Source organism: Camelina sativa, chromosome 15 (assembly GCF_000633955.1).
Source record: "Camelina sativa cultivar DH55 chromosome 15, Cs, whole genome shotgun sequence".
NCBI classification, from domain to species: domain Eukaryota; kingdom Viridiplantae; phylum Streptophyta; class Magnoliopsida; order Brassicales; family Brassicaceae; genus Camelina; species Camelina sativa.
The window spans coordinates 3,291,780-3,312,048 of record NC_025699.1 but is presented as its reverse complement, the minus strand read 5'-3'; the positions used below and the strand labels follow the sequence as shown (position 1 = coordinate 3,312,048).

Below are 20,269 nucleotides of genomic sequence, written 5' to 3'. Positions count from 1 at the left end.
CTAGGTTGAATGATTGGTTAAGTGGTCATTACCTATTTAAACTTAAGCGTGAAGGGAATTGGATTACAAGAACAACAAACCCACATCATGACTTGTGTAATTATAGTTTTCTCCACCATAAAATTAATAATTGAACGCTAGCTATTATAATGCTTAATTTACTCCACATCAATAAATCATTTCAGAGATCGACACCAATCATATAATTCATATCTCTCTCGTAATATATGAAATCATATATAATTTCTCTCATCACATCCCAAAACCAAACAACACAAAAAGGGAAAAAATACTAAGGCAACTAGTTTATAGAATGGAGAAAAGAGAGGACCTCTACCCAAACTACTTCGTCCAAAGCCCTTCAACGGTTATCAATGACCCCGAATCCGAATTCCAATCGTCGACTCGTTCTGACTCAGCGCCATTGGTCTTAGCCTGCGTCGATGAATTCCAAAGGCACTCAGATTTCTTGAGAAACCCTGAAAACAAATTCTTGTATGAGGACGATGAGAAAATGTTGGTGCCATTGCGGAGCTCCAGTTCGGGTTGGTGGATCGTTCTGCAAGTAGGTTGGAGGTTTTTGTTTAGCTTAGGAGTGGCATTGCTTGTCTTCTACATTGCTACTCAGCCTCCTCATCCTAACATTTCTTTTCGAGTAATATGCATCTTCTCCTAGCTAATTAAGCTAGTAGCAAATTTTGTTGATGGATATGGAGTTTTGTTTATGACCTTGAGTTTTGGCTTGCATAACTCTACCTAAAATGTATGTATTTTTACAGATTGGAAGGTTTAATCAGTTCATGTTAGAAGAAGGTGTTGATTCACATGGAGCGTCGACTAAGTTCCTCACTTGCAATTGCTCTATCAAGCTCATAGTAGATAACAAGTCTAATGTTTTCGGCCTTCACATTCATCCTCCATCGATCAAATTATTCTTTGGCCCACTCAACTTTGCAAAGGCCCAAGTAAGTCTTATATACGATTAGAGATATATTTATTCAATGTCAGCTTAAGTTACATGCATCTCTTGTTTTTTTTAAAGGGACCTAAATTATATGCGTTGAGCCATGAGTCAACAACATTTCAACTATACATAGGAACAAAGAACCTAGCAATGTATGGTGCAGGAAGAGAGATGGATGATATGCTTCACTCGAGAGCTGGATTGCCTCTAATACTGCGGATAAGCATAATTTCCGACTTTCGAGTTGTCTGGAATATTATTAACCCTAAGTACCATAACAAGGTCGAGTGTTTATTGCTCCTTGGTTACAACGAGAGGCACATCGAGATTACGATGATAAGAGAAAAATGTAGATTGGTATCTTAATCAGAGATTATATCCAAAGCCTAAGGGCATTGGAGAGTGCAGGAAATAAAATAATAATAGATGCCATGATTAACTTATGTAATATTGTCAAAGTTTTTTCTGGGAGAATTGTAATTTTATGAGTTCACTATCGGATCGGTCCATATTTTGAGTTGTATTCAAATGGGGCACGCCATTTGTATTCAGAGTTATATATGTTGTTGATATATTGTTACTTGACTCTTACTTACACATAACATTTTCTTTCAGCTTCTATATGGATACTTTTCTAGCAATATATGCATGGGAATTCCATACAACTAAAAACAAACAAGTGGGTCTTTATAATTTATATTTCAGTGAATCAAAAACAGATGAGAAATCTATATGGACAATTTATACATTAAAAAAAAGAATTATCACTTTTTCTGTAGATTTCCGACGGCCAGACACATTTTGTGTTCATAACTCCAACAATCCAATCTGACACTTCAAGAACGAGTAAAAACTGAAGGAACGTGGCAATCAGTGCACAGTAACGCCCCCAGCTTTTCATATATTGGGTTGAGGGAAATAAAAATCTTGGACTGAAACAGAAGAATTCTATTAAAAAAAAAACTATGAAATTTTACCAAAGCTCATATGCGTTTAAAGATTTGGTTCTCCTAAGCCCATAGCCCATAGCCCATAGCTCATAGTTTCACGTTCCAATTAATTAATCAAGTCATCTACAAAAACGATAGACCCACTTCCAGATATAGGTGCAGAGCTCTTCCCACCTCATTGGCTCCGCTCTCCAAATCCACCCATAGTTGATTTATATTATTATTTGAACGATGTGACTATCCAAGATTGATTTTCTTACAAATTTAGACATCCTACCCTCCTCTTTTCGTAGCCACAGAATTTATCTAAATGCGGATTGTATATACAAAATTGATATATAATGGTTTCTTAAATGACACTAATAAAGCTACCAGACAATATAAAAATAGTGGCTCGTGCCCGATGTGCGTGTAGACATAATGGAGTCATTCTCAAGTGTTGCTGTCTTTGTAATTAAATCATTTCCGAGAGACGTCAAGTGTTTTTCTATGAAATATTTTAAGTCATGGTACACTTGTACTTTTTATGTACTCTTTATAGAATGAATTGTGTGTGTTGTCAAATAATTGCATCTTTTGAAATTAGAGTGCGCACTACGTATAACTAAACGTTAAGTTAATCAGAAAAGAATATCTAACAATTTTCATCCACGAATCCATTTGCATATCCTCTGACAATTATGTTGGAGATACGAATGATATGATTAACATGCATTTAAGTTTTTAGATGGTAATGATTAATTAAACAGAGGATAGCTTATAAAAGGAGATGATAAGAAACGTGAGGTATCAAATGTAGTTCAATGGGTATCGTGATGGTGATAAATTAGGTAAGGTGAAGGCGCATAACAACAATAGAAAGAAAAAAAATATTACTTTTTATTAAAAAATGAGAAAGAAAAAAAAAAACAAACGAAGGGTAAACTAATTAATATTTGTTGCACCTTCATTGGGAATCCTACGTAGCCCACTTTTGTTATATAAAACTGTTACGTTGATTGTGACTGTTACGTTGAATGTGACTTCAGCCACTACGTCACGTCTCTCTCATAAGTTTCTCGTTCATCAGAATCATTTTGGTTTCATACACAAACTGAATATACTTACAAGTTTTTTTACTGGATTTGAGCAAAGGAACTGACTAATCAATAAACCAAATAATAAATTAATGAAAGTTTACTAATTAGTTTATCCCTAAATGTAAGCAACGTCTGAGAGACGAAAGATGGAAGCTTAGACGAAGCCGACAAACTATGTCGTATTGTAAAATTAACGTTAATTCTGAAAATTTAGATGCATTGTACATACATTTTTTTTGTTTTTAATGAAATGAGCTGTGTATCGTGTTATAGTTTCTATTCATCATTCATATTTCGATTATGAGAAAATTATTTAAAGCAAGATATAAAGACATACTCACACACATATTCAACATACACAAAAAACGATTTATTATGTTGGTTTAATTTTAACCGTAAATTTATGTTCACACAACAAATTCAACATATTCAACATGTTACATATACTCAACAATTCGTAAAAAAGGAACGAAAAAAAAAAGAAGAAGAAGATTACGCATATTGTTGTCTTATATACAAGAACGTTGTAACTGACATATATTTGCAGTTTCCGCAATTTCCACAAGTAATTTCCAAACTTTTAACAAAAGTTAATATAAAGTAAAATAAAAGGCAGGATATCCATTACTTTACATATAAAGCAAAGTTTGGAGAACATATGGACAAAAATGAATATGAATGGAGTGTGTGTATAAATTGGAGCCAAGTGTTGGCACACACTCATTAAATTGAATCCAAGTACTGGCACACGCCTATATGTTCTCTAAACACTCCTAGATACTCACTGACTGACTATTACTCATCTCAAGTTCACGTGACTACTTATATAAGCGTTGACTACGTAAAAGGTAAGATATTTTCTCCATATATCTCATAAGTTCTGCGATTTTTCTTAGTAATTGCATATATATGCTCTATCCTACAAGGATATATCAACAAACATGTAGGACAGTTCTTTGTGTATGTAGGTAGTGTGTATGGTTGTATATATGAACCGAGGGAAAGAATATAACAAAATATTAGTTGTAAAGTTTATAGAGGCTAAAACATAATTTCATTTCAGATATAATTGCACAGAAATTAGTTTTTCCATGTACCAAAATTATAGTATTTTTTTTTCTTAATTAATTTTCCCAATTTTTCTAGTTCTTACATATTATCTTTCAGTTTCCTATTAATCAATCTTCATCCTCATTTTGAGTCTTTTTATAATACCAGTATATTATTAATTTGATATTTGATTACTTCTTAAATATTTTAAGTAATCATTCCAATTTACATATAGAAATATTATTTCTTTTATTTATTACAAACATAAAAAGCTGGTATAAACACTACAGATTACTACCACATATATTACATAGTCAAAATTTTACCTTTAATATACTTATGTACTGATCTAAAGGTTTTAAATTAGTTTTGGGATAATTTTATTTGGAAAAAAAGAAAAAAAGCAAGCTAAACAACAGTAAAATTATAAAATTTCATGTTATGAAATTTAATTTCTTCATTAATCATATAGTTTATAAAACGGGTTTTAACTCTACGATAACTAAGTAATATGTATAATACTGTTATGAATGGGGTAAGTGGCAATGTTGGTAGTGAAATAGACATCGATAGCTTGGAAAAGATGGCCTTATCTTGCGGAACAAACAATTACATACACGACACGCACTATATACAACTCACCTGTGTTGGTCTGTGTCGCCTTCCTTTAACTAATATTATCATTTTAAGGGTGTTCACAAATCATAATAGAAAGTTAATTTACAGTTTGCTATAATGACCATGACACAAATAATACAAAAAAAAAAAGATATTTACACTAGGTATACCGATATAATCTTAGGTACTTTGAATAGTGATAAAAACTAAACGACCTCTCACCCTCTCTAGTAGCGTCTCTCCCTCCCTAAAAAAGAAACACCGTTATGCAAGTCTTAAAACAGTGCTCCATAAACATGCATGTGTTTTAGTAATGCTACAACTTATATAACTTACTCATTTCAACGTCCCAAGGGCCATGCATGAACCAAGGTCCTATGGAAGGAATAATTTCCGTACTATGTTATTTTTTTTAAAATAACATTACTTTCTTAGCATAATTTATAAATATTGGTATTTTCACCGGAATTTCATATTCTTGTCAAATTTTGTCTTCCGTTTGTTTTTTATTGTACTAAGTAAGACGGCGCCAAACACTTTAACGCCGCCGCCTAAATTATAAATGGTATTTTTGTCTTTTAGTCATTTATCGGAAACTATAACGAAAATGATATTTTATTTAAAAAGGAAAGAACGGAAAATTCAGATGTGTTTAAAAAAACTTACAAATTAACTATTTATCATAATTATAAACTATATTTACAGTAATATTTAAATGATATTATCAAAACAGAAAACTATTTCAATTCCATTATATACAATATTAACACAGAATTTTGATTTAACATAACAAAAAAAACGTGAAAAAAGTCTTTATAACTGCCGAAAAAAAAGAAGCTTTTGAATTATTAAATGAGATTATATATAATGATAAAATAGCAAATTTTTGGCAACTAGTGAATTTCAATTACTCAAAAAGATTCACTTTTTTTAAGTGGAAGATATCAAAAAATAAATGAGGAGTTTAGAAGAAAATAAACTCGTTCCCACTATGATGAATCCAAGTAAGAAAACTTTCACGAAAACAAAAATTATTTACTCAATATTAAAATAGAAGACTCTTTCTCTTTCACAGTCAGCTTCAGTACTATAATTTTTGTTAAAGTTCACGAGTACCATAGTTTTCCTATTAATTAAACAAACCTTAGAAGTTATAATGGGATTTTATACTTAATAGAAGCACAATACGATGTTTATGCCTACCTATTTTTCCTTCAATAAAAAGAGGAAACTCATAGTATTGGTGTCTTTAGTTTAGACGGAAATAAAAAGCAAACAAAAGATGTTAGGGAAACCTTTGTTTTCTTCAACAAACATATGAAATAAAAGAAAAAAGAAAGAAATATATATTTTTTCCTTTATTAAATAAGCAAAGATATGCATGCTCATTACGTGTCTATAAATACAAATACATTTGTACATGGAATCTACTATAAACGTTCCCTTTGCTTCTCCGATTCTTCGAAACACTTAAATGATATTTTCAGACTCAAGCAATTAATCACAGAGGCAGTTACGCAAGAAAGAAAATATCGATGACAGAAAATGGTGATCTTGCTACAATTCCAACCAGCGTGAGCAAATCAATCCCAATTTTGGTTGTCTTCAAAGATTTAAGGTGTGTGTTTATGTATGTATTTATGATCATGGTGAAGAAATGTTTTATAATAGAGGTGTTTCATATAACACTTAATAATTCATATGAAACTACAGACATGTATTCAGTCTGGATACAATCGGGCGAGAGATCCTAGGCATGGCGTTTCCAGCAGCTTTGGCTTTGGCTTCTGATCCAGTCGCCTCTCTGATTGATACCGCTTTTATCGGGCGTTTGGGAGCGGTTCAGCTAGCGGCGGTCGGAGTCTCTATTGCCATATTCAATCAAGCTTCTAGAATAACGGTATTCCCACTTGTGAGCATCACAACTTCGTTTGTGGCAGAGGAAGACACGATGGAGAAGATGAAAGAAGAAGCAAACAAAACCAATTCTGTTCATGCAGAAACTATACTTGTTCAAGATTCCTTGGAAAAGGGCCTTTCTTCACCTACAAGTAACACTACCAACCAGCCACAGCAACCACCTGGTAAATTCCCCAAATCATTCTATCTCACTCAACATATTGATCAGAACTTTATAAAAGTTTGGAATTGGTTTTTTTTATTTTTCCTTTTTTTAATGTTCAGTTTATGTCGGCATTTTTAAATTAAACCATATTTCTAACCTTTGTTGTCAAAAAAATAAAAATAAATGAAACCATATATTCTTCGTGTCAAAAACGGAATTTTATGTTTTGTTTCTACAAACTACGTCAAACGTAAACAGACTATATATGTTTGTGTTTGGTGTATGAGTATAAAATTTGGAAAAAGGGAAAAAAAGAATTGTAAATCTAAACAATGTTTTATAAAACCCGACCCATAAATTATAGCTTTTCAAACAATTGCATCCAAGGTGGTAACTCATTAGTTTGAATTTGTGTGTTTTTGTTGTTGTTGTGAATTAGTAGCATCGGATACAAGGTCAAACAGCGAAAACAAAGGGAATAAAAAAGGGAAGAGGACTATACGAACAGCATCAACAGCCATGATCTTGGGGTTAATCCTTGGCCTTGCCCAAGCTATTTTCTTGATTTTCAGTTCCAAGTTGCTTCTAGGCTTCATGGGAGTGAAATCAGTGAGCTTACAGAAATATACATTGACATGCATGCACATAATCTTGGATTAGAACTAAAAAAACAAAAAAAGACTAATATGAGTTGACTTTTTGATAACAGGATTCGCCAATGTTATCACCAGCGCACAAGTACTTGAGCATACGAGCTTTAGGAGCTCCTGCATTGCTTCTATCTCTTGCTATGCAAGGCGTCTTTCGTGGCTTCAAGGATACCAAAACTCCTCTCTTTGCCACTGGTAATATTTAAGTTACATCGTCTCTAACCACTCTATTCTTAAAATATGATTAACACATCGTCACTCTATCTGCTATAATATTTGTCTTGATGCATGAAACCAGTCGTGGCAAATATCATCAACATCGTCCTCGACCCAATCTTCATTTTTGTGCTTCGTCTCGGGACCAGCGGTGCAGCCATTGCCCATGTCATTTCTCAGTAAGAAAATTCACTCAACTTTTTTTCACACAAATGCAGAATTGATCATTACTGATAATTGCTAGGCTCATATCTTTTCTTTTTTTACAACTAAATATAGACTTATGAACTTTTATTATTTTATCATTTAAATAAACTTATGAAATCATAAGCACAAACTAAAACTAATGTTTTCTTTTTTCTTTTGTGTACGTGAAGGTACTTTATGACTCTAATTTTGTTCATCTTCCTCGCAAAAGAAGTTAACTTGATGCCACCAAACTTCGGGGATTTGCAGTTTGGAAGGTTCCTTAAAAATGGTACGTGTGGATGCCTTTTCATTAAAAGTTGCTTTTCTAAGATCCGTCGTAGGTGCTAGCTACTGCACAGAGTCCAAAAAATATCTTCCTCTTTTTATATTTTTGCGTGAAAGAAAAAATAATAACTATCTATATAGTACTAGAATTCAATTAAATAAGGTCTGTATTTAAAAAGATTGAATATTTTAAATATAGTCCGATGTCCATGCAAAGTACAGAAATGTTGATGAGATCTAACAAGTAATATTAAAAATTGAAAGGGGTATTATTGCTGGCGAGGACCATAGCTGTGACGTTTTGTCAGACCTTAGCAGCAGCAATGGCGGCTCGACTCGGTGCGACACCAATGGCAGCTTTTCAGATTTGCTTACAAGTCTGGCTAACTTCTTCTCTTCTCAATGATGGTCTTGCCGTTGCTGGTCAGGTAAAAATGCTTTTACTAAATTAATCATCTTTAATTTTGTAACCCTCGTATATATAATTAATACGGATCAAGTTGTATATGGAAATGATCATTTGATGTGTCTTTAATTATTACAGGCGATTCTGGCTTGTTCGTTTGCTGAGAAAGACTATACCAAAGTGTCGGCTATTGCATCCCGTGTTCTACAGGTTCGGTTCAAACCACATTATATGAAACCTCTCTTTTAAACAATGAAATAACTGTGTGACTAAAACCATAAATGAATGAAATCGGTGTGCAGATGGGTACTGTGTTGGGATTTGGACTGTCCGTTTTCGTTGGACTGGGTCTCTACTTTGGTGCTGGAATATTCTCCAAGGACCCTGCTGTTATTCACCTCATGGCCGTTGGAATCCCGGTACTAATAATAACATTAAACAATAACTATAGTATTATTAAAAAAACATTTAAAAAAGACTATAACTAATAAGATGTTATATATGTATATATATATGCAGTTTATAGCAGCAACACAGCCAATAAACTCACTCGCCTTTGTATTGGATGGTGTAAATTTTGGAGCATCTGATTTTGCTTACACTGCATACTCCATGGTACGCACACACCCTCCTCCTCTTGCTTACATCTTACAATGCTTATGTCTTCATTTCACATTTTCTTGAAATTTAACTCTTTCTTATTATTTGTTAATTATGACATATCAGGTAGGAGTGGCGGCCATAAGCATTGCAGCAATAATATATATGGCAATGACCCATGGTTTTATAGGAATATGGATAGCTCTTACCGTCTATATGGCTCTCCGAGCTATCACTGGGATTGCCAGGTATTTTAATTGGGTTCTTAACGGGCCTTTACTATATAGCCCATTATAGTAGAAGCAGTCTTTTTGACTCGGTTGCTGTTGAATTTTATGCAGGATCGCAACGGGAACCGGACCGTGGAGGTATTTGCGTGGACGATCCTCATCAATATCCTAGGACTTAGTTTATAAACGGGTTGCATCTTCTCTTCTTCTTCCTTCTTCCTTTTTGTTTGTTTGTTTCTAGTTCTTGTGTTTTGTTTTCTCATATTTTGTTCGAGAGACCGTAATAGTTTCACATAAATAATTGGATCAGAGTACTTTCATATTTTGTTTCTATAATGCAAATTAAGTTACTAATATATGGAGCCCTCTGGTTTTTCTATCGAAATATTACTTTCTTTGTGTATGAATATATTTGCTTAGACTATGACCTTGATTGGCACAAGACTTTTAAGACTTTAATAGTTAAGACTTTATTTGCTCAGATTTTATAGTTAAGTGTTCACTAAAATATGGGTTTTATTCTTTTACTAAAGAAAATCTGACCAAAGTTATTTATCTTAATTAAGTCCCAAAATTATTAGGTTCCAAATTCAATTTAATGAAGCCATTACATTTGTTTGGTTCAACTTCAAAGAAGTCTCAGATTATATTATTTGGTGTTGGTTACAGAAAGGTTTTTATCCTTTTACTAAAGAAAGTATGACCTTAGTTATTATCTTAACTAAAAGTCCCAAAATTAAGTTCCAAATTCTAAAACCACTCGATTTGTTCTTTTCTTGTAATTAGTTCCACTTTAAAAGTCTTTTCTAAAGTTTTTCAACTACTTCATATCTTCCACCTTTTTGGTGAATCAATTTTTACACTTTAGTTCAAATTAACTTTAATTCAAATTTTCAACTTGTGTGATTAACTAATTAATATACTTCAATAGCTAAAAATTATTAATCCTTGCACTTTTAATTGTTAAAAAACAAAAACAAAAAGAACAAGCTATTGCTCTACCTTCTAATTTTTTGTTATTAATTACTATTACTCTTGGTTTAACTCAAAACATTTCATATTACAATAATGGGATATATCATTATCCATTTTAACTTGAAGGCTATCACTTAATTCCAAAAGGAGCAAAGAACACAAGATGCAGTCGTGATAAAAAGAGTAAACTCGATCTAAGCCAAATGAGTAACCACAATCTGATCAATGACAGGACCGCAAAGAGATCCAATATCAGTCTTCTTGGTATGGTAATAACCACTGAAGAAAGTAATTCTAGTTCTTGCCTCGACCGCCTTGAAATTGAACTTGGCAGTCTTAACATGACCTCCACCAACGGAAGTGTGTGGCACTTTGAGTGTATCTCTGGCTGCAAAAGCTTCAACCATCATGGATCCATGGCAGTCATTCTTAGCATCTCCAACAACAAAGGAGAGGGTGTAGGTTTGACCAGGCGAAGTTCTAATGACTTGTGCAATGGCACTTTCTTTGCCTGCAACTAGCTCGATCGCAGCTTGTCCAAAGGGGACATTGAAGTACTTAGAGTCTATGAATTTCACTGCCTTAAGTGACTCAATGATCCAACCAGGTAAAGGTGATGTGAAATCTTCTTGTTTAGGTGGGAGAAGGACTCCTTGTGTAGAGTTCACAAGACGGTGAGGACCTTCTTCGAACCCTCCGTTCTTCACCAAGTTCCCTGCACTTGTCGGAAAACCCGAGTTAATACCAAACCGAACCAAATTGAATCTGAACCGGTAGCATCGAACCGAATCTAACCTAAAAGCCAATCTGAATCATACAAAATTTTAATTGGTTTTCAACTGATTTCGAGTTGTGTTATCCAATAAACCGGAAACTAAAAACCCTAGAAAAGTGAACCGGAACCAAACCAGAGAGCTTACCTTTGATGTACAATGGATGAACAAGCTCTTTGATGGCGACAGCGTCCAACAAAGGACCACAAGCAGGATCTTCTTGAACTCCAGGATTATGGAAAGTCACAGTAACTTGAGAAGTCTTGGCAACGAAGGCCCAAGCGTACACGTCACCTCCGAAGCTATTGTAAAGTGTCTGAAGCGGCAAGTCACCGGACTGAGGAGGAACAGAGACTCTAAGAACCTCGTCTTGCGCACAAGTTCTCGACGCACCGAACGTGAGGGCGTAGAGAGAACCTGGTTTGACTTCTAGCTTCTGAGAGATCGTGGCTTCGTTTCCGAGCCTCACGGCGTGAACACCGTGAGCGACGGGGAAATACATACCTCCCGGTTGAGGACCACCGGCGATGTACTCGACGAAACCGGTGGTTTCCCATTCGGGCAAGGCGGTTTTGCCGATGAGAACTGTTTTTTTCATGTCGGTTTTCTTTGGTGACTCTTCAAAGTTTCCATTACGAAGGTACCCTGAAGAAGAAGTAAAACAGAGAGAGGAGAAATCTTAGATCTACATAGAAAGAATGAATCTTTTTGATTCAAAAACACCAAATCTTGATTTAGAATCCTAAACAGAGAAGACCCATCTTCCCAAAACCAAAGCAAACCAGAGAGAATGTGATTTTACATACCTTCATAAGCAGGAGCTCCAAGAGCAGCACCACAGATGAGTAGCAAGATAGGTAGAATAATGGCTTTAGGAACTGCCATTTTTACTCTTTTTTCTTCTTCCTTAAAGAAGAGTGAGTGAGAGAGGAGCTTCAGAAGAGAAAGAGAGAGAAAAGGTTCAAAGAATTTGAGGATGGTGAGAGGAAAACTATCTCGAGATGCTACGACTTTATACAAGAAAAGTGAAAAGGGTATTAAACGCGACTGGGACTGGGAGAGAGAGAGAGGAAATCACGTAGAAAGAGGTAATGGTAATGGGACCACATTGATGGATTTTGTCTGTCTGTCTTGCTGAACTGAAACCGACTTCCTCCTTAATTCATGCTCTAATCTCGTATCGGCACTTGTGCCCTTTCTTCCTTCACTCTTCCCACAATCTTGTTTACTTAAAAGAAGATAGTACTAGTAATATTTACTTGGCTTCTATAGTTCTGTTGGTAAATTTTGTAAGCATTGTTAACAATTGTTGAAACATGTTATTGATACCATAAAATAAAGTAATTTTCATTACAGTTTTCTTCATTGATACCATATGTTTCGTCACAACGAAGGTAGCTAGTGGGAGTGGTCTTCTTCGATGGTAAAACTATCTTGGAAAATGTATTAGTAGTAAAATGCGCAGACAAATGGCTGATGTCAAGAAAACATCGATCCGATAACTTTTGAGATTTTCCAACATTCAAGTAACTAACTAACTAACAGAGCCAAAAACAATGATGTCAAGTTATATTAAACAAAAAAAAAAAACTGACTAAGTTTTAAGTTTGTTTGTTTACTTGTTTTAAAAACACTAATGGAGTATTTAGTAAACTTTTAAGTCGGTAACAGAGCCATAACAGAATTTTTATTCTCAAAACTTCACTACCAAATAGTACATGCATTATATGCTATAACATGAACTTATACCTAATATACGCGTTTTATAAAAAACAACTGTTCTAATATGTCTAACTTAGTTTAAATTACAAATCTCAAAACATCAATAATGAACAACCAAGTCACAAATCAGTTTTTTTTTTTTTCTGAAATTGTTTATGCTTTGAGAATATCGTTTTAGAATTGTACAATATTTTTTTCATCAGATTGTGGGATTTTTTAGTTGATCTGCTTAAAACGGGAATTGCGGCAGATGCAACTGTAATCATGGAGAGGTAGAGAGAGTAAGGGGTGTAGACAATTTTCTGGCTTTGGCTGGTTCCAACAATTATTGGGATTTTTAATATCTATAGAAAATCAGAGGCATGTGCAATAATATTATTGTGACTATAGGTTTGTTATATAGTCAGCGACCGCATGTGACTATCAGCTGAATAAATTGTGTAAACACATCACTAAGTTACGTGTTGTGTGGGTCCTTTTGCGTTTTTCTATCTACTGATGTTATCCACTCGATGCCTTTCACCCCCCCATGCGGCCGCGATTGCTCCATGTTTGCCAATTTTATTAATTACGAATGGTTGTGTTGTGTCTTCTTCTCTGCTCACTTGCAGCACTTTTATTTCGTCGGATTAAATCGTTGTAACCATATATAAATGCTACCATATCATTATTTGCAACACACACACTAGATATATTATTAGATATGTATTTCGTTCGGGGACTATAAATAAACCTAAAGAAAAAAAAAACATGTGTTGTAAGTTATATAATACAATCAATTAATTTAGTAGTTTCATATAAATATTAGAAAGTAAATTAAAAACAAAGTTGAGTTAAACTAAAGGTGCTTTTACCTCACAAAATAAAATAAAAAATGAAACATTGAGGATAGTTTGTAGTTTATACACTGAGTAATTGAGTAATCAAACCCCAACCATATCAATTTATTTTGTTGGGGACTTTAGGACCAGATTCTATTTTTTTTTTTATCATATCTAACATCAATTGTGGGCCTTTTTAAATTAAAGTTTTGAAATGACGAGATAATTTTGCTTCCAATTAATTACATATTAGACTATTAGTTTGAAGGAAAACAAAATAATTTTGCTTCCAATTAATTACATACTATTAGACTATCCACACAATCAAAGCTTAGTTAGAATAATAAATAACACATCGAAATATATGGTAAAACTGTAAAAACATCATTTTACCTTTTAAGTGAAAAATTCATTTACCTATAAAATTTGTATGTATTGGATAAAAGTTTTAAGCCCAAATTTACCTCATAGTAAGCTGGCCCAAAACCAGTTAAGAGCCCAAATATATTTTCGACTTTTCTTCTCTCTCGTTTAGTTTGGCTGGTCGAGAAAGATTCTTCTTTCAGTCCCAGTTTCTCCAAGGAGAGAACCCTAATCTCTTCCTACGTCTCTGAAGGATGGCTATCATGGCTTCTTCGATGAGGATTTTGATGGAGCTCAAGGATCTCCTGGAGGATCCTCCTTCCAATTGCAGCGCAGGTAATAAATTTTTATGTTTTGCTAGGCTGATCTTTCTTACTAGTGCTTATGAGGTCTGAGTTGATGAACAAATCGAGTCTTATTGCAACGTTTAAGAATCCAGATTGTTCAGTACCATCTGTAAGATATACTAATTGATTCCACTTTGTTGCAGTCCTTGAAGAGCTCAAGCTTGAATACTATGAGCTGAGAAAGGTTAGAAATTTTATAAAACTTTGGTTCAGTCTTTTTTTATAGAGGTTTTAGTTATTCTGGTCTTCTTAATAACATTAGCTGTCTTGTGAAAATATGTATACAGAGGATTCAGATAAAGAAGTTGGAACTTGAGAAACTGAAACTAGAAAACAGATTGAGGTTTGTTCAAGAGGTTAACAGTGGTGAAATCGTAGTGAACGATAGGGAGAAAGCTGATCTGTATGAGGAGTTGAGACAGAGAGGATATACACCATTTCCGAACAAGCCCAAGCCTGCTGGTGATTTTGATGCAGATGAAGAATTTGATGATGAGTTGCTGATACTAGAAAACAAGGTCAAGTTTATTGGTGGAGTAATAAGTGGAGAAATCGAAGTGATTGATAAGAAGAAGGCTCATCTTGTTCAAGAGTTGAGACAGAGAGGATTCACACCATTTCCAAAGCCTGTCGAAGGTGCTGTTGCTGGTACATCTGATGCAGCTGAAGAATCTGAGTATGGCTACTTATTGACATTGGCTAGTAAAACTATGCCTCAAGAGAAAGCTGAGCAGTTCTTGGCAGAAGCTGATGAGCCAGACTTTGAGTCTCTTGACATGGATCTGCAGAAACTTGAATTCAACGATGCTCAAGGTGACAAAGAGAGAGAAGCAGCACAAATCAATATCAGGGGACAGTGCTGGAGCTTCAGCATGTGCACCAGAGAAGAGACTCTTATCTATGGATGAGAGATGATGATCATCATGATCAGATGACTTGGGATAAATATATTAAAATAGGGACTAAGTGTTTGATGGATAGTAGTAATAGTCAGTTAAATGAAGTATCTATAAGTGATTAGTGGAGAAGTATTTGGTTTAATGACATTAACATGTTTGGAACAAAGCTACCGTTTAAGCATTTTGGTTTCTCATCTTATTTGGTCGTTGATTGAATTGATGGGTTTACACGTGAAATATGTTTATCTGTGTCATTTTGTGTTAATGTTGTTAAGTGGATTAGTGGAGAAGTATTTGGTTTAAATGGAAGTAAACGGATCAACATTAACTTGTTTGGCACCAAGCTACCGTTTAAGCATTTTGGTTTCTCATCTTATTTGGTCGTTGATTGAATTGATGGGTTTACACGTGAAATATTTTATCTGTGTCAATTGTGGTAATCTTGTTAAAATGTCACCAATCACCACCATCCGCGTCTGTTGTCAATATAATAAATTTACCAAGTCAAAGTTTATTTTATTGCTCTACTACTAGTTAAGCAAATATGTCTCATCTATACTGTAATTGAGAAACTCCAAAATTGTATAGTAGTTAGTTGGAAGAACAGAGTTGGGAGTGTGACGACGTGGAAGCATATAATTGGAGGAGTAAACAAGAGCACTCTTTCGGTTTCGTTGGCAGCATCTTAATAAACCAACCGTTGATTAAGGTTGAGAAGCATCTTCTTATCTCTGCGTCCACACCCCAAAACTCACAGAGCGCACAAAAGAGACGACCCACCCTTTCTCCTAACTCTTTTCTACTACTGATTAAATTCATTAATATCTAATTATCTATTACTAATAAATTTATTAAAATCCTTAAATTTTTTTTTTATGTAACAATAAATAAAATAAAATAAAGAAAGAGAGAGAAGCGATCTCTAAAATCAAAATCTCGATTTTTTTTTTTTAATTTTTTTTTTTGTTGTTGGAGGCGAGAGGAATAATTTTTGGTTGCGGTGGGATTGAATTATAATGGCCTTTCACGTAGCTTGCCCAATTACATGGTATCATCTCTATCTCTCTTTGTCTTCCTTATTTGCTTTCACTATCTCTCCTTAACATCCTTTTTCTCGCAGTCGTCGGATCTGCAATTGCTCCTTAGGGTTTTCTCGGGATCTCCGTAGACCTAATGGCGAAGACGAGTTTTTGAAAAAGGTTAATCAAGTTGAGGAGTTTCGCAAGGATCCTCGCGTTTCTTCTAATGGAGGCACGGTTCAGGTTAGGGTTCCTAAGGTTGTTCCTGCTCCTCAGAAGACAGTTTCGATTTTGGGGGTTGGTGATGGTGTTGGTGTTGGTGTTGGTGTTGGAGTTGTTGATGAATTGGCGGAGGAAGCTTCGGCTCAGAAGAAACGTGTCTCTCTTCAGAGACAAGCTGCTGTTACGGTTGAAGCTGCTGAGGATTATGCTCGCAGGTTTGAATCTGGTGTCAATGAGGTGAGTGCCTTTTTTTGTTTGGTTCTTAATTTGCTTTGATATTCAGTTTCTGTATACAATATTGGGAGAATTGTTTTAATTCTTCTTCGTTGACAATTTGTTGCCTCAAAAATGTCATCTTTTAGCTTTTGGTTTGTTTGTTTGTTGTGCAGCTTTCATCAAGAGACCTTGCTGGTGAAGAAGTAGCTCACTCCGGCATGAATATAATGTGCAGAATGTGCTTCCTGGGAGAAGGTGAGGGAAGTGACAAAGCAAAGAGGATGCTTTCCTGTAAACACTGTGGAAAGAAGTACCACAAGAATTGTTTAAAGTCTTGGGCCCAACATAGAGGTATTTACTTACATTTAATGTTGCCTGTCCTTTTTCCTGGCTTGCTAAGTCTTTGAGGTCTAATTGCTGTAAGTTGCAGATTTATTTCATTGGAGTTCATGGAGTTGTCCCTCTTGCCGGGTTTGTGAGGTAGTTTGTTTCTGCTTTCTCATTTTTCTTGTTTGTGATATCTGTTGCATTTGAGCACTACCAATTGCTCGCAAAGTGATTGATATAACATATGTTTCTTTTTTGTTTAACGAAATCAGTTGTTTTAAGTAACAAACTGATATAAAACTGTTAGCCTAACTGCTATAGAGAGTTTCTTTAGATCTTTAAACCTGCCTCACTGAGTCGTTACCCTCCTTAGGTCTGCCGTAGAACAGGAGATCCTAACAAGTTCATGTTCTGCAAAAGGTGTGATGCTGCTTACCATTGTTATTGCCAACATCCTCCACACAAGGTACGTGACAGATAGCCGCTTCATGTGTTTATCTTTTTAACTAAAGTAGATTGGCTTATTTATTTAACATGACTGCACAGAATGTAAGTTCTGGGCCATATCTCTGCCCAAAGCATACAAGATGCCACAGCTGTGATTCTACAGTCCCTGGAAATGGCCTAAGTGTCAGGTATACATCCTTAGTCTTTTGCGGGGTAGGTTAGTCTTATAAGCGAGCAGAAAAATTTACTTTGTTTGGCCAGTTAAGGATTTGCAGATGGATTTCCCTATTAAATTTTATGTTGATCAGTTTTATTCACATGTGTTTTCTAATGTAACAGGTGGTTTTTATCATATACTTGCTGTGATGCTTGTGGCAGATTGTTTGTGAAGGGAAATTATTGTCCTGTATGCTTGAAGGTACTGTATTTTTTATTTTAAGCAAAACAAGTCTTAGCAATAGCATTAACATGGCCTTTATTTTTAATGCGAGATTCTTGTAGCAAAACGTTACGCCTCTTTAGTGTTGCATTAACCAAGTTGCTTATCTTGTATAGGTGTATAGGGATTCAGAATCAACTCCAATGGTTTGCTGTGATATCTGTCAACGCTGGGTGCATTGCCATTGCGATGGAATAAGGTTCGTCCTCATTGTAATTTGTATTGTTGCAAACATAGTTATCTCTGTTGCATCTGCCATATGATTATACTACCAATTAGATTAAGTCATACTTTAGATATGCATCGTAAAATGTATTTGAGTCATATGTTAAATCTGGAATTGTTTGCCTCTGGAAACTGTCATGCAGTGAAGCGAAATATCAGCAGTTTCAAGTTGATGGAAAGCTGCAGTATAAATGTGCCACATGCCGTGGGGAGTGTTATCAGGTATGTCTGTTCTTGTTATTAGTACCCTCGCTTCTTAGTCACTCAATCATTCTTCTAGGTTCTTGTTATCATATAAGTATTGCTCGTAGAGCTGGGGGGCTTTCCTTTGGAATGGGAAGAGGATTTAATAGTGCAATTTGCTAGTGTGTTGATCATATAAATTTTCTTGGTTTTCAAATTCTATCTTTGGCTTCTCAGGTGAAGGATCCTCAGGATGCAATTCAAGAACTTTGGAAGAAAAAAGATGTGGTGGACAAAGACTTGATTGCTAGTTTAAGGGCTGCTGCTGGTTTGCCAACAGAGGAGGAAATATTTTCGATATCTCCAATTTCAGATGATGAAGAAAATGGACCAGTATCTGGGCGCTCACTGAAGTTTTCTATTAAAGGTTTGGTGGAAAAATCCCCAAAGAAAAGCAAGGAGTATGGGAAGAACTCAAGTAAAAAGCATGCTAGTAAAAAAGGTAGTCACACTAAGTTAGAGTCTGAAGTGCATCAGGAGATTAAATCTGAGAGACGCCGATTAGGTGGTGCTAGAATTGATAATGTGGGGTTTCAGATAAACGAACAATCGGACGTGAATTCCTCCGTAGCTGGAATTTGCTCAACACATGAACCTAAGATTGTAAAACACAAGAGGGTTGATGATGTAATGGTGACTGATGAAGAAAAGCCGTCAAGGATAGTTAGAATAAAGTGTAGCAAGCCTCATGATTCTGATAGCGAGGATACCCTACGGAATGCAAGGGAGGAGAAATCTGTAAAGACAAAGAAGTTGGTTATTAATCTGGGGGCAAGGAAATTAAATGTCAGTGGTTCTTCGAAGTCCAATGTTGTTTCTCATTTATCAAGGGACAAAGATCAGTCGGCTTTGGGAGGTATGTTGCGATCTTTTTATTAATAGAACCACACAAATACTTAAAAGAGTTTTCTGCATGTGCATTAACTGGAGTACTGGACAGTGGACAACTAATATTTGAACATTTACAAGTCTATAATTCCTCTAACTTTCTGTAATGATGTATTTCTGCAGGGGATAAAATTGATCAGACTGGCGAAGTAAGAACCCTGAAGATCTCTGGAAGGTTTGGGAAAACTCAATCTGAAGGAAGTAAAGCTACATTTGGGTCGATCACACAGTTCCCTGCATCAACAAGTGAAGGAAATCACGTGGATGACAAAACATCCATCTCGCCATCTTTACAGAAAGAAGCAAGACCTCTGCTGAAATTTAAACTCAGGAAACCTAATTCAGGAGCTCAGACATCTTTGGTTACAACGCAGTCTGAAGATGAAAAACTGAGCCCTGCAAAAGGCCAAAGATCAAAGAGAAAGAGACCTGCAAGCTTAGTGGAAATGGCTTCAATGGAAGAAGACAATGAAGCTACAACACCTTCTTATCAGGATAGTTCAAGGAACGACGAGCTGATGGATGCTAACTGGATTTTGAAGAAGTTGGGTAAAGATTCAATAGGAAAGAGAGTCGAAGTCCATGGATCTCAAAACTCATGGTAAGTTTGATCGTCTTAACTGATTAAGCTGTTGTGATTGGCCTGCTTATTGTATCCAATCCAGATGTCTAAAATGAACAATACATTTACTGTTAAAGGCATAAGGGAACTGTGACAGACGTTTCTGGAGACACATCCACATTGTCGGTTTCTCTAGATGATGGAAGCATCAAGACATTTGAACTTGGAAAGCACAGCGTCCGCTTCATACCGCAGAAGCAAAAGAGGTCGAGGAGCTGATTGGACCAGCGAGCAGCGTTTTAGTCACTAACCTTCTGCGTGCGATAAAGACAATTTGATTGTTGGGGCATTTTCTTCGCTTTAAGCTCTTTTGGTAGTAATTATCAGTAAGACGAAAAGTGCCAAACTGTGTAGATATTACTTGTGATATGAAAGGTGGTAGTTCCCTGTATCTCATTCACTTGGTAGGTCCATAGTTT

General features: G+C 35.3%; 5 protein-coding genes across 9 annotated transcripts; 4 read left to right on the top strand and 1 right to left on the bottom strand.

Moving 5' to 3' along the window:
• On the top strand, positions 194 to 1,544 carry LOC104745000. Its single transcript, XM_010466155.1, has 3 exons — positions 194 to 655; positions 780 to 965; positions 1,043 to 1,544. Exons 1-3 carry the CDS (start codon positions 314 to 316, stop codon positions 1,328 to 1,330), a joined length of 816 nt encoding a protein of 271 aa, XP_010464457.1. The 5' UTR covers positions 194 to 313; the 3' UTR covers positions 1,331 to 1,544.
• Positions 3,738 to 9,660, top strand: LOC104744999 (protein DETOXIFICATION 43-like). Of its 5 annotated transcripts, none has more exons than XM_010466150.2 (13): positions 3,738 to 3,841; positions 6,149 to 6,279; positions 6,375 to 6,745; positions 7,166 to 7,335; positions 7,436 to 7,571; positions 7,675 to 7,771; positions 7,970 to 8,070; positions 8,331 to 8,494; positions 8,611 to 8,682; positions 8,775 to 8,891; positions 8,992 to 9,087; positions 9,199 to 9,320; positions 9,414 to 9,660. In XM_010466150.2, the coding sequence occupies exons 2-13, from the start codon at positions 6,197 to 6,199 to the stop codon at positions 9,472 to 9,474; spliced, it is 1,590 nt and encodes a 529-aa protein (XP_010464452.1). In that variant the 5' UTR covers positions 3,738 to 3,841; positions 6,149 to 6,196; the 3' UTR covers positions 9,475 to 9,660. The 5 variants fall into 5 exon arrangements, with proteins under 5 accessions (XP_010464452.1, XP_010464453.1, XP_010464454.1 ...); XM_010466151.2 differs by having other exon boundaries at positions 3,744 to 3,841; positions 6,156 to 6,279; XM_010466152.2 differs by having other exon boundaries at positions 3,750 to 3,841; positions 6,169 to 6,279.
• LOC104744998 lies at positions 10,302 to 12,061 on the bottom strand. Its single transcript, XM_010466149.1, has 3 exons — positions 11,857 to 12,061; positions 11,198 to 11,695; positions 10,302 to 10,992 (listed from the first exon to the last, which is right to left on the bottom strand). Exons 1-3 carry the CDS (start codon positions 11,933 to 11,935, stop codon positions 10,472 to 10,474), a joined length of 1,098 nt encoding a protein of 365 aa, XP_010464451.1. The 5' UTR covers positions 11,936 to 12,061; the 3' UTR covers positions 10,302 to 10,471.
• Positions 14,129 to 15,401, top strand: LOC104744997 (DNA topoisomerase 2). The gene is made up of 3 exons (XM_010466148.2): positions 14,129 to 14,292; positions 14,447 to 14,487; positions 14,591 to 15,401. The coding sequence occupies exons 1-3, from the start codon at positions 14,211 to 14,213 to the stop codon at positions 15,209 to 15,211; spliced, it is 744 nt and encodes a 247-aa protein (XP_010464450.1). The 5' UTR covers positions 14,129 to 14,210; the 3' UTR covers positions 15,212 to 15,401.
• Positions 16,123 to 20,241, top strand: LOC104744996 (histone-lysine N-methyltransferase 2C). Its single transcript, XM_010466147.2, has 12 exons — positions 16,123 to 16,250; positions 16,323 to 16,680; positions 16,833 to 17,010; positions 17,090 to 17,139; positions 17,360 to 17,452; positions 17,533 to 17,621; positions 17,773 to 17,851; positions 17,989 to 18,071; positions 18,241 to 18,319; positions 18,518 to 19,196; positions 19,352 to 19,829; positions 19,928 to 20,241. The coding sequence occupies exons 1-12, from the start codon at positions 16,219 to 16,221 to the stop codon at positions 20,067 to 20,069; spliced, it is 2,340 nt and encodes a 779-aa protein (XP_010464449.1). The 5' UTR covers positions 16,123 to 16,218; the 3' UTR covers positions 20,070 to 20,241.

Bases quoted from the DNA above. Each gene is read 5' to 3' on its own strand.
- LOC104745000 (XM_010466155.1), top strand. From the start codon at position 314: ATGGAGAAAAGAGAGGACCTCTACCCAAACTACTTCGTCCAAAGCCCT. The intron at 656-779 runs GTAATATGCATC...GTATTTTTACAG, and splicing joins ATCCTAACATTTCTTTTCGA to ATTGGAAGGTTTAATCAGTT. The intron at 966-1,042 runs GTAAGTCTTATA...TTTTTTTTAAAG, and splicing joins TCAACTTTGCAAAGGCCCAA to GGACCTAAATTATATGCGTT.
- LOC104744999 (XM_010466150.2), top strand. From the start codon at position 6,197: ATGACAGAAAATGGTGATCTTGCTACAATTCCAACCAGCGTGAGCAAA. The intron at 9,088-9,198 runs GTACGCACACAC...ATGACATATCAG, and splicing joins CTTACACTGCATACTCCATG to GTAGGAGTGGCGGCCATAAG. The intron at 9,321-9,413 runs GTATTTTAATTG...AATTTTATGCAG, and splicing joins GCTATCACTGGGATTGCCAG to GATCGCAACGGGAACCGGAC.
- LOC104744998 (XM_010466149.1), bottom strand. From the start codon at position 11,935: ATGGCAGTTCCTAAAGCCATTATTCTACCTATCTTGCTACTCATCTGT. The intron at 11,696-11,856 runs GTATGTAAAATC...CTTCTTCTTCAG, and splicing joins TGGAGCTCCTGCTTATGAAG to GGTACCTTCGTAATGGAAAC. The intron at 10,993-11,197 runs GTAAGCTCTCTG...CGACAAGTGCAG, and splicing joins TCATCCATTGTACATCAAAG to GGAACTTGGTGAAGAACGGA.
- LOC104744997 (XM_010466148.2), top strand. From the start codon at position 14,211: ATGGCTATCATGGCTTCTTCGATGAGGATTTTGATGGAGCTCAAGGAT. The intron at 14,293-14,446 runs GTAATAAATTTT...ACTTTGTTGCAG, and splicing joins TCCTTCCAATTGCAGCGCAG to TCCTTGAAGAGCTCAAGCTT. The intron at 14,488-14,590 runs GTTAGAAATTTT...ATATGTATACAG, and splicing joins AATACTATGAGCTGAGAAAG to AGGATTCAGATAAAGAAGTT.
- LOC104744996 (XM_010466147.2), top strand. From the start codon at position 16,219: ATGGCCTTTCACGTAGCTTGCCCAATTACATG. The intron at 17,453-17,532 runs GTACGTGACAGA...ATGACTGCACAG, and splicing joins GCCAACATCCTCCACACAAG to AATGTAAGTTCTGGGCCATA. The intron at 18,320-18,517 runs GTATGTCTGTTC...TTGGCTTCTCAG, and splicing joins GCCGTGGGGAGTGTTATCAG to GTGAAGGATCCTCAGGATGC.